Source organism: Tamandua tetradactyla, chromosome 19 (assembly GCF_023851605.1).
Source record: "Tamandua tetradactyla isolate mTamTet1 chromosome 19, mTamTet1.pri, whole genome shotgun sequence".
Lineage (NCBI taxonomy): Eukaryota > Metazoa > Chordata > Mammalia > Pilosa > Myrmecophagidae > Tamandua > Tamandua tetradactyla.
This window is the reverse complement of record NC_135345.1, coordinates 2946430-2959134: the sequence shown is the minus strand read 5'-3', so window position 1 is coordinate 2959134 and position 12705 is coordinate 2946430. Positions and strand designations below refer to the sequence as shown.

Sequence of the window (12705 nt, the reverse complement as noted above, 5' to 3'; positions counted from 1 at the left end):
GGGAGAGATACCTTGGTTCAAGAAGGCTGATGAAGTACAGGGTTTCTCTCTCCAGTGGGAAGGCACGTGGCAAACATGGCAACATCTACTAGTTTCCTCTCTAGGTCTCTTGTTTCATGAAGCTCCCCAGCGGCATTCTCCTTCATCTCCAAAGGTTGCCGGCTGTAGGAGTCTGTGCTTCTCTCATTATTCTCCTGTGGTTCTGCTGCTCTTTCCTCATTCTCAAAAGGAACTCTCTCCAAAATGTCTTCTCTTTTACATGATTCAGTAAACTAATCAAGACCCACGTAGAAAAGGTGGAGACATATTTCCATCTAATCAGGCTTAATACCCACAATTGATTGAGTCACACCTCTGTGGAGATAACCTAATCAAGCTTCCAACCTATAGCGCTGAATAAAGATGAGAAGAAACTGTTGCTCCCACAAGATTTGATTAGGATTAAAACATGGCCTTTCTAGGGTACACAAATCCTTTCAAACCAGCACACCTGGTCAGCCAGAACAATCTTGAAAGCCAATCCTGATAATAAACTGCTGTGCTTGGTTCTGCTTCTCTGGTTGACCCAAGACTGGTACAGATGCTATTAAATGGGTCAACAAACACTAAGCAGGGCACAGTGTCTACAACTATGCCAGGTGCTTCCAGGGGGGATGGGTGAAATGCAGTCTCTCCACTCCAGAAGCTCTACGAATGTGGAATTGCCTATCACAAGTAGAGTCAGAGTATCAAGTGCTATATAGGCATGGCCAGGTGTTGTTTAGGAATCCACACCACCACTGTCAAAATAACAAAAACCAAATGTGTCATTGCAGTAATTTTATTGCCATCCAATAATTTATGGTATAAAGACTGTATCACAAGATTTAAATCCAAAACAGAGTTTCAACATTTCAGTTTAGCCACTCTAAAATAAAAAGAATTGTTCAAAATTTTAAAATGTAGCGGCTTGGCAAATATAACCTACTAAATTAAAATTTATATCTACGTCTGCCTCCTAGAGCTGGGTAGGCATGCCCCACTGAGTCAGAATACTATCTTCAAAAAGAATAGTATGGTTCGCTCCTGGGTTTTGCACCCCCCCCCAAAAAAAAAAGAATAGTGGCCCAACAGAAGCCTTGCTCAAGTCTAATAAGAGTACCAGACAGGAAAGAACCTGGGGATGCCAGGGAATGGGATGCAAACAACAGCATAGCCAAGAGTCTCAACAGGTTTTCTTAAAAGGATAAATAACGGATTTTTTAAAACATGGTTTTAAAAAACATGGTTGCAGAGGCCGAAGAATATGGTTTTAAAAAAAGCTATGTCAGTAAAAAAATGAATAAAAGACTTGATACACACTTACTGATCTGGGCATATAATAAGTACTTGATTACATATTTGCTGGTTTAACTAGTCTAGACCTAAGCACAGAGGGTAAGCTTCAAAACCTTGGTATAAAAAAAACGAAATGAGCTCTTCCATTAAACCCCATCCGTTTTCTATTGCTAGTCTCTCTCTGAATTTCATAGTTTTGAAACTTCTAGGCTTGCTGGGGGTATCTATAGAGGTTTAGAAAAGCAAAATTTCTTTACCTATAAGGGAATCATAGTAAATCTCAAACAGGATACATAAGAAAGCTGGAAAATTCATAAAATACAGTAAGTTCTATTCAACATGATCATCCTTCTAACTCCAACTTTTTATTCTATAAACATCTGGCTTCAAGTGTTTTAAGTATTGTATTTGCCAACTGAGCACAGGAAGGATACTTTTCAAGTGGTTGAACAAGCATATTGTCTCCATCACTCAATCAAAAGTTAAGGCAGTGCTTTTCAAAGTTATTTAGTAAATACATGTAATTCTGCAACACTTCAGATCTAATTCTAGGTGAAGCACCGCCTTACACTGAAGGGATTTCTGTATCAAGAAGGTAATATGACACCAAGCCAACTAGTTCATCTTACATTATTGCCAAGGTCTAGCTTTTTGTTGTTGTTGTTTGTTTGTTTTGTTTTTGGCATGTGAAGGTTCTGGGAATCGAACTTGGGTCTTCTGCATTGCAGGTGAGAATTCTACCCCTGAGCTACCCTTGTACTGCCCCAAGGTCTAGTTTTTAAGTTTTCAAAATAATGATACTGACTTCCAGGAAGATGGCTGATTAGAGCAGCTCGAGCTTAGCCCTGCTCCATGGAAAAGTTAGAGAAGGGACAAGAGGGCGACTGAGGCAGCAATTCAGGAGTGCAAATGACCTGGGAGAGAGCCTTCTGTACCATATACAGTGGCTCTGGTTGCAGAGGCCGAAGAACCGATGGAGCCTGGAATGGAGGCACGGAGCCAAGGAGCCCGCAGGAGTGCTCAGACGGCATCAGTGACTAGGAAGTGAAACAGGCCGCATTCCTTGGGCGCACTACCCTCACCAGCACAGCCCCATGATCAGTGACTCACCCCACACCCCACGCACCTGAACCCCATCACCCACTCCCATTCTCCACGCTCCAGGTGTCCCCACACCACTAGCCCCCAGTGCATGTACCTGCCCCACCTCCCCCACCCCAAATGTAGTCCAACCCACCTCTTCTGCACCCCTCCAGAGCACTATCTCCCCCTCTGTGCCCTGAACACTGTTGCCAGTGCATAAAGGCTGCCGGCACTAACCTCCATACCTAGGGTACCCCTGCCCACCCACCCCCACCTCCCATCCCACACCCATAGTGTCGCACAGACTCACTTTGCCTTGACCGAGCTAAGCCTGTACATGCACACGGGACCCCAATCACGACATTCAGCTCTGGGAACCACACGTTACAGGAGTCCTAGAATCGTGCATGCCCACCGCCTCAGCCACACTTCCCAGCTCTGAGAAAGTGCTGACCTGTGCAGCCAAGTCACATCTGCCCCCAATCCACAAAGGCATGATGCCAACCTGCTACCACACCTCTGCGCATGTGCACAAAGAGCCCAATGCCTTAGATGAGTGCACACCAGGGTTATGCAACACAGACCGGTGCACCCACACAGCTACATCCTCCCTGGTGGATGGGCGCCCACGTTCACAAGCATCAGCATAACATCCCCAACCTGCACCTAGACTGCCCTGAAACAAATCACCGCACTGAGTGCCCACCCCAGGCCTTGCTCCCTGCTGTACAAACATCCCACAAACACAGGCTTTAGACTACTGAAAGAAATCAACTCCCAAGGAAATCAATCAAGATATTTACATGCCATGAAGACAGCAGAATATCATGAAGTATATCACAATGCAGACATATATACCCTGCCTAATGACCAAATTAAAACACCAGAGGAGGAGACACAGACATTGGAACAGCTAATCAAAGATGTTCATACAACTCTACTTAATAAAATAAGTGGGATAGCAAATGAAATAAAGGAGATCAAGAAGACACTAGAAGAGCATAAAGAGGAAATTTGGAAGAATGAGTAGAAAAATAGCTGAAATCACGGAGAGTAAAGACCCTGCTCTGCTGACCAAATAAAAAACATACTAGAGGCACACAACACCAGATCTGAAGAGGAAGAAGAAAGAATAAGTGATATAGAGGACAGGATAATTAACTTTGAAGACTCAAAACAGCAAATGGCAAAAAGAAGGAAAAAACTGAATGGAACTCAGGGAAATGATAGAGAAAACAAAGCAAATGTAAGAATCATTGGTGTCCCAGAAAGAGAAAAGAGTAGTAAAGGGCTAGGAAGAGTTGCTGAAGATATAATGGGGGAAAACTTCCTAACCATCATAAAGGAGATAAATACACAAGTCAAAGAAGATTAAAGAACTCCAAACAGAATAAATCCAAATCAGCCTTCCCCAAGGCATATACTAATCATTCTGTCAAATGAAGTAGAAAACCTAAAAGCGGGAAGAGAAAAACAATCTACTACATACAAGGGAAATCAATAAGATTGAGTCCAGACTACTCAACTAGCATCCTGGAGGTGAAAAGGCAGTGATATATATTCAAGACCCTGAAAGAGAAAGTCTTCCAGCCAAGAATTCTGTACCCAGCTGTATTAGTCAGGGTTCTCTAGAGAAACAGAATCAACAAGGAACACTCACAAATATAAATTTATAAAAGTGTCTCACACAACTGTGGGAACACAAAGTCTGAAATCCACAGGGCAGGCTGTGAAGCCAACGATTCTGATGGAGGGTCTGGAAGACCTCCAGAGGAAGGGCTTGCTGGCCAAAGCAGAAAGAGACCCTGTCTCTTCTGAATCCTCCTTAAATGGCTTCCAGTGATTAGACTGAGCATCACTCATTGCAGAAGACACTCCCCTTGGCTGATTACAAATGGAATCAGCTGTGGATCCAGCTGACGTGATCATGATCTAATTCTATGAAATGTCCTCATTGCAACAGACAGGCCAGCACTTGTCCAACCAGACAAACAGGTACCACCACTTAGTGGCCAAGTTGACACATGAAGCTGACCATGACAGTCCATCCCTTGTCAACTATATATATCACCTTAAACCATAAAACACACATTTTTTTCTTTCACCTAACAATACTCAACTGTTCTGCACATAATTGGAAACACAGTAACTCTCCAGAATAGGGTGCAAGTCTTTGGGTAATATTCATTCTTAAACTTGGTATCTTACAACTTAAATAGTATAACAGAAACAAAACAGCATCACAGTCCTCGTTCCTGTAAGTGATCATGTGGGCGTAGTTCATATTTATCACTACCTTCTTCCACTACCCATTCCACTGTCCCTTCACCCTCAGCAAGCACTTCAGCTGGCCATGGTTCTTTGCTTGGTGGGGTGACCCAAACATTCATTCCTGAAGTTTCAGACCCACTGTTAGTCCTGCCTTGCTTGGTTTTTGCAGTTTTCCATTGATTTTAATCACAGGGCATGGTAGTGATAAAAGACGCCCTAGGGGATCTCCTATATTCGAAGAAAACTCTTCCTTACATCCATTGTATAGTTGCAGTCCTACTTCCTGCTGATAGTAAGGATCAATCACCAGAGACAATAATGCAATCCCCTTCTTGGCTTGTTGATCCAGGGGCATGAGTAGCCCAAAGTGACCAGGTGGCAGTTCAGATTCCAGTTCAATGGGATCATTGTTGTCTCTCCTGGTGGAAGCACTCCCTCTTTTGGAACTAAAACCTGTAGACCAGCAGAGCTCAGGGTGGCAGGGACAGGAAGCAGAAATTTTCCTAATGGATCACTAGGGGTAATAGTGAGTGGTACCACTTCCATTTCCACCCCTTGGTTCCTGGACTCATGGATCCTGGCTATGGGAGAAACAGTACCATACAGTGGATGCTGATTCAGAGCATACACAGCTACCTGGAGAACACTACCCTAGCCTTTCAAGGTATTGCCACCTAGTTGGCACTGTAATTGAGTTTTCAAAAGGCCATTCCACCTTTCTATCAATCCAGCTGCTTCTGGATGATGGGGAACATGGTAAGACCAGAGAATTCATGAGCATGTGCCCATTCCTGCACTATCCTGAAGTATGTGGATAGACCTTTCTTAGTGAGCTAAAAAAATGAACATATTTGTGTCCCATGTGAATGTGCACCAGAGGGTGACTTCAGCAGAGGATGATTTTAATAATCAAGTAGATAAGCTGACCCGTTCTGTGGATACTAGTCAGCCTCTTTCCCCAGCAACTCCTGTCATTGCCCAATGGGCTCATGAACAAAGTGGTCATGGTGGTAGGGGTGAAGGTTATACATGGGCTCAGCAACATGGACTTACACTCAGCAAGGCTGACTTGGCTACAGCCACTGCTGAGTGCCCAATCTGCCAGCAGCGGAGACATACAATCAGCCCCCGATATGGCACCATTCCCTGAGGTGACCAACCAACTACATGGTGGCAGGTTGATTACATTGGACCACTCCCTTCATGGAAGGGGCAGCAATTTGTTCTAAGTGGAATAGACACATACTCTGGATATGGGTTTGCTTTCCTGCATACAATGCTTCTGCTAAAACTACCATCCATGAGCTTACAGAATGCCTTATCCATCATCATGGTATCCCATATAGCATTACTTCTGATCAAGTAACACACTTCACAGAGGAGGCTAGTGGGTAAACCACTAGCTAATGAGGTTGAACTCCAATGTTAAGGGAATAGATAGGAGTGAAAGCAATTCTCTAGTGGGTCTAGAAGTAATACTACCATACTGAAGATGGACAAGATTGAAAGGGGTTGTATAGACTTACGTGTCCCACTGATTCACAGTAGAAATATGAATGAGTTCTCAGAAGAATTACTTCAAAGATATGATTCTTGTATAAAGAGGGTTTGGGTGCAGGGTGCAGGGGGAAAACTGCTATTGCATGCTATAAGCTTTGTTTAAAAGGAAACCATCAGCACTACCACAGCAACAGCAGAGGTGGATGATGGAGTGAGGGACAGGAATTAAGGGGAGGTTTGGATTTCCTATTTGCTGAGGGTGTGTTTGTTGGTTTTCTTTCTCTTAGGAACAGTGAAATTATCTGGAATTAAGGGTGTTGACGGACTGTGGACTTTGGGCCCTCTACATGATGCCCGATGAATGCAGGTGGCTGACAGATGCACAGACGGAGAAGATTGGTGAATGATGGTGTATACTTACGAATGAAGGTTGTGCTGCTACAAAAAGGAACAAAGTCATGAGGTATGCAACAATGTGAATGAACATGTAGGACATTTGATGAGACAAAATAAGCCAGAAACAAAAGAACAACAATGGTATGGTCACCTTTAGAAAATGCTTATAAGAAAACAGGGGCCTAGATTATAAGCTTTTAGAGCAGACACATTAAGTTCAGAGTGGTGATTATTATTTTTGGATTTTGAGAGGCTATTTTATATATATAAAACCTGATATTTAGAGATAAGAATGAAGCCGAAAAGGTTGGGGTAAAAGTAATTCAGAACACAGGGGAAGGAAGACAGTGTCTATATTTTAGAACCACACATACTCTTTGAGACCAACAGAAGAATGGTTTATTTGGCCTGGTTCTGAAATTTTCTGTAGTACATAATCTCATTCAACCTATCTGTATAGCTCATTTGAACAAATGAAACACAGGAAGCACAGAATAAGAAAGAGGTCATTTAATCCTGTATAGATTATTATAATGCCTGGAAAAGTTATAGAGTATATTAAGCAGATAATCAAAAAGTATTGGTAAAGTCCGCTGAGGGAGGGGAGAGAGACTATGGCACTATTAAACCTTACTATCAGGGAATCCCCTGATACTGTGTTAAACCTCAGGGACACACAAATCAATAGGCCATGCCCTCGATCATGAGGCTTGCTCTTGTGAAGCTTATGTAGGTAGCAGAGAAGCTTAGCCTACCTATAGTTATGCCTAAGAGTCACTTCTGGAGGACGACCTCTTTAGTTGCTCAGATGATGTGGCCTCAGTCTCTCCTAAGCCCAACTCCGCAAGTGAAATCATTGCCCTCCCCACTACGTGGGACATGATGTCCAGGGGTGAAAGTCTCCTTGGCGACGCAGGAGAGGACTCCCAGGGCTGAATCCAGACCTGGCACAGTGGGATCAACAATTATACCCTGACCAAAAGGGGGAAAAGAAGTGTGATTAATAAAGTATCAGTGGCAGAGAGAGTTCAAATAGGGTCAAGAGACTACTCTGGAGGTTGCTCTTACGCAAGCTTCAGTTAGACCTTGTTACCTATCATAGCCTGCCAAACCCCAACCAGGACCATTCCAGCCAATCCTAAAGAACACCTAGGGCAATATATAAGATTCCACTAGGGTTCCAGGCACTAGAGTAACTTTCCAGAATCCTACAACCTCCAAATGGGTCCCTAGTCCAGATAAGTCCTGAAACCTAGACTAGCCTCTCCAGAACATCAGATAGTTCCATCTCCCTACCCCATATTATAGACAGACACTTCCAATATCAGAAATTAAGAACTGCCATAGCCCAAACAACCCCAAGCAGAGGTATGAAAAGATCAAAGGTGATGGTGGAATTATACATAGAAAATAGGACTTAACAAATGAATATGGATGCTTTGAATCATTAAATTGATAACTCTTTTAGTCTCTAGCATTTTAGACCAACTAGAAGTAAAAATCTAAAAATGTGAAATTGTAAGCCATGTCAAAGTGTGAAATATGTTCCACAACTAATTGTGGTGCTGTGCTTGGAAAATTATAGCTTTTTTTGTTTATATGTCATTTTTCATAAAAAAAAGAAGGAAAAAAGTTGATTGTGATGATAAAAAAATATTTAAGCTCTCTAGCCTCCTATATTCTGGAGCAACTAGAAGGAAAAATATGAGAGGACTGTATGGTAGCCCATGACAAACTATGGGATCTGTCCTATCACCATTTGTTGGAGTGGTTTGAAAACGAATGCTTTTTTATTTCTTTGCTTTGTATATATATTATACTACACAATTAAAAAGTTAAAAAAAATTAAAAATAATCATACTGAATATTTCAATATGAAGATAAACTGCTTACCACTGCATCCAAGAATTCAATGCACCATTTTAGATTAACTTTTGTATCACAGAATTGTCTGAAAAGAAGTCTTCCTATTGGCTGCTTTTCACAAAGACTGTTGTAATCTTTTTCTGGGAGAAGAAAGGGGACAAGAAGTAAATATTATTTTTATAATCCAAAACAAACCTTTTCTGAACCTTACTGTTTACATTTCATAGAATAAAAGTAAACAATATATTTGCCGTATTATTATTTTACTGCTTTGTTTGCTAATTTAGACTATATTATTATGAACATTTAATATACACAGACAGAATCAAAGAAACCTGAAAAGAAGTGATAAATGAAGATGATTGAAGCTTGACTTAAAATGGCCCCCTGCTCTCTCCAAGAGATACATAGGGGGCCAGCATTCTCTGTGGAACTAAACACCTAAAATCATAAAAAAAGGAAGAGAACAGGCAGAAGACAGATTTGAGTTCAACCTCTGATTCATATGCACCACCAACCTACGTGCTTGGCACAAACTGCACATGTAGGAAATAGTCTGAAGGAATACATTCATTAGATTTTTAAAATTCTTTCCCATTTTGCTAGCTTTCTATACTTCATCAAAGTTTTAATATTGAACATGTTTAATGATTTTTCCTACTGCTTTTATTTCTTTTCATCAGGAGAATATGTTTCCATACTGTTTCAAGAACTGTTTTTGTTTTGAGAACAAGACACTAATATGTGGTCAATATGTCACGAGGGATATAAAACAAAGATTGTATGCCCCAAATAGGTTAGTTTAAACTTCAGCAAGAAGATCAGTTGCTCTCTTTGCTCTAAACCTAAATTTGAAATGAATATAACTATTTTCAGGCTCCTCAGGAATGAATATAAAACTGAGAATTAAAATAAAACCCTTGAAAAGGAAGCAAGCCATATCTAATTCCTTGATTAAAGGTTTATTAACGACATATCAATTCTAGGAAACTAAACAGGATTGTTTGGGATCATTGAGTTTACACATGGAAAAGTATAGGCAAGATTATAAATATTGTGGATGGCCAGTACACAATTACTCGTTTAAACAAACATCAGGAAAAATTTGGCAAAAATTCTACAACCCACTTTGTCTAATTCTGCTAGCATGCTGGTTTGAAAGGATGTATGACCCCTAGAAATGCCATGTTTTAATCTAAATCCCATTTCATAAAGGCAGAATAATCCCTATTCAATACTGTATGTTTGAAACTGTAATCAGATCATTTCCCTGGAGATGTGATTTAATCAAGAGTGGTTGTTAAACTGGATTAGGTGATGACATGTCTCCATGCATTTGGATGGGTCTTGATTGCTTTACTGGAGTCGTATAAAAGAGGAAACATTTTGGAAAATGAAAGCGATTCAGAGAGAGCAGAGCAGAATGACACAGCCATGCGAAGCAGAGTCCACCAGCCAATGACCTTTGGAAATGAAGAAGGAAAATGTCTCCTGGGGTGCTTCATGAAACAGGAAGCCAGGAGAAGAAGCTAGCAGATGATGCTGTGTTCACCATGTGCTTTTCCAGTTAAGAGAGAAATTGTGATTCTGTTTGCCATGTGCCTCCCACTTCTTGAGAAAGAAGCCCTGAACTTCATCGGCCTTCTTGAACCAAGGTATCTTTCTCTGGATGCCTTTGACTGGACATTTCCATAGACTTGTTTTAATTGGGACATTTTCTCGGCCTTAGAACTATAAACTAGCAACTCATTAAATTCCCCCTTTTAAAAGCCATTCCATTTCTGGTATATTGCATTCCAGCAGCAAGCAAACTAGAACAGCTAGTATATTTTATTTTAGGAATACTCATTAACTATATTTATAAAACAAGTGACACAAACTTCCAGGAAGATGGCAGAGTGGGGTGGACTGAATTCACCCCTGATCTGAGAGATAAGATAGGGGATGGGGAGAGAATGACCAGGACTGTAGTCCCAGGGGGTGGGGTAATGGTGGTGTTGAGTGATAGTAGAGGGTCTTCACTGTTTCTTGGGGAAGAGAGAAGCAGGAGAATGGGGGAATTGGGATGGGGAGAGCATAGTGGGTCGGATCAACTGTGATCCACACTGGTGGTGGATGGCAGCGTGCAAGGAGGTGTGAATCAGAGGGAATTGACCGTCCCTCCAGCCTGCTCCAGCTGCTGGCTGGTGAGAGGTCCCCAAGCAGCTCCGCAGACATCAGCGCCTGTGGGGAGCCCGGAGGTGGGCACAGCCATCCACCGTGAAGAACTGTTTTTACAGTAATAACTTTGAACATTAATGGACTAAACTTACCAATTAAAAAAATAACAGATTTTCAGAACGGATTTAAAAATATAATCCAATCCATCTATATACTGTTTAAAGAGACTTATCTTAGACCCAAGGACAGAATTAGATAGAAAGTAAAAGAACGGAAAAACATGTTCTATGCAAGCTGTAACCAAATGAAAGCAGGAGTACTTATGCTAATCTCAGATAAAATAGATTTTAAATGTAAAGATGTCATAAGAGACAAAGAAGGGCACTACATACTAATAAAAGGGATAATTCACCAAGAAGAAATAAATATCATAAATGTTTACACTTCCAATCAAGGAGCTCCAAAGTACATGTGGCAAACATTGGCAAAACTGAAGGGTGCTAGAGGTTTCAACAGTAATACTAGGAGACTTCAATACACCACTCTCCACTAGACAAAAACAGTCAGAGAGACGATAAACAAGGACACAGAGAACTTACACAATGGGATAAATGAATTAGACCCAATAGACATTACACCTCAAAACCCCAAGATATACTTTCTTCTCTAGTGCACATGTAATGTTCTCCAGGATAGACTATATGCTGGGACATAAACTGAGTCTTTATAAATTTAATAAGATTGAAATTATCCAAAGCACTTTCTCTGACAATAGAATGAAGTTAGAAATTAATAAACACCAGAGAACCAGAGCTTTCACAAATACATGGAGATAATTTAACACACTCTTTTAATAACATTAAATAATCAGTGGGTCAAAGAAGAAATTACTATAGAAATTGGTAAATATCTGGAGACAAATGATCATGAGAATACAACCTATCATAACTTATGGGATGTGGCAAAGGTAGTGATGAGATGGAAATTTATTGCACTAAATGCCTATCTTAAAAAAAAAAAAAAGAGCAAGTTGAGGACTTAACTGCTCACCTGGAGAACTTAAAAGAAAGAACAGCAAAATAACCCCAAAGCAAATAAAGGAAGAGAGATAACAAAGACTAAAGCAGAAATAAACAAACTGGAGTTCAAAAAAATAGAAACAAATCAACAAAACCAAAAATTTGGTCTTTGATAAAATCGATGAACCCCAAGATAGACTAGCAAAGAAAAAAGGAGAGAGCATGCAAATAAAGTTAGAAATGAGGAGAGGGATCATTACCATGGATCCTGATGAAATAAAAAAAAAATCATAAAGAGGATACTATGAACAATTATACACCAAAAAACTAGACAAATTAGATTAAACAGACAAATTCCTAGAAACACACAAACTACCTACACTGACTCGGATCGCAACAAACCAATTTCAAGTAAGAGATTCAATTAGTCATCAAAAATCTTTCCACAAAGAAAAGTCCAGGACCAGATGGCTTTTCAGGGGAATTTTATTAAACATTCCAAAAAGAACTAACACCAATCCTGCGCAAACTCTTCCAAAAACTTGAGGAAAAAAGAGTACTCCCTAACTCATTTTATAAAGTGAACATCACTTTAATACCAAAACCGGATGAAGATGTTACAAGAAAGGAAAACTACAGACCCATCTCCCTAATGAACACAGATGCAAAAATTCTCAAGAAAATACTAGCAAATTGAATGTAACGACACATTAAAAGAATTATACATTAGAATAAAATGTAGGGAAATATCTTATAAATCTTATAATAGCAGGCGGTTTCCTAGACCTTACAGCCAAAGTATGAGCACTGAAGAAATAAATAAATAAATGGGAACTCCTCAAAATTAAACACTTTTGCGCATCAAAGAACTTCGTCAAGAAAGTAAAAAGACAGCCTACATAATGAGAGACAATATCTGGAAATGATATATCAGATAAACGTCTAGTATCCAGAATATACAAAGAGATTTTTCAACCCAACAACAAAAAGACAACCCAATTACAAAATGGGCAAAAGACTTGAATAGTTCTTTGAAGAGGAAATACAAATGGTCAAAAGGCACATGAAAAGATGCTCAACTTCCCTGGCTATT

At 40.4% G+C, this 12705-nt stretch overlaps 1 protein-coding gene across 2 annotated transcripts in view; it reads right to left on the bottom strand.

Moving 5' to 3' along the window:
- The window catches only part of GRK4 (G protein-coupled receptor kinase 4), a 188003-nt gene that overhangs the window by 107697 nt on the left and 67601 nt on the right, over positions 1-12705 (bottom strand). Inside the window, exon 3 of one of the 2 annotated variants that reach the window (XM_077136280.1) lies at positions 8461-8573. The exons of the other annotated variant lie outside the window; for it this stretch is intronic. Within the exon in view, the coding sequence (XP_076992395.1) occupies positions 8461-8573 (113 nt within the window). The remainder of the gene's footprint in view (positions 1-8460; positions 8574-12705) is intronic. 2 annotated transcript variants of the gene reach the window in all.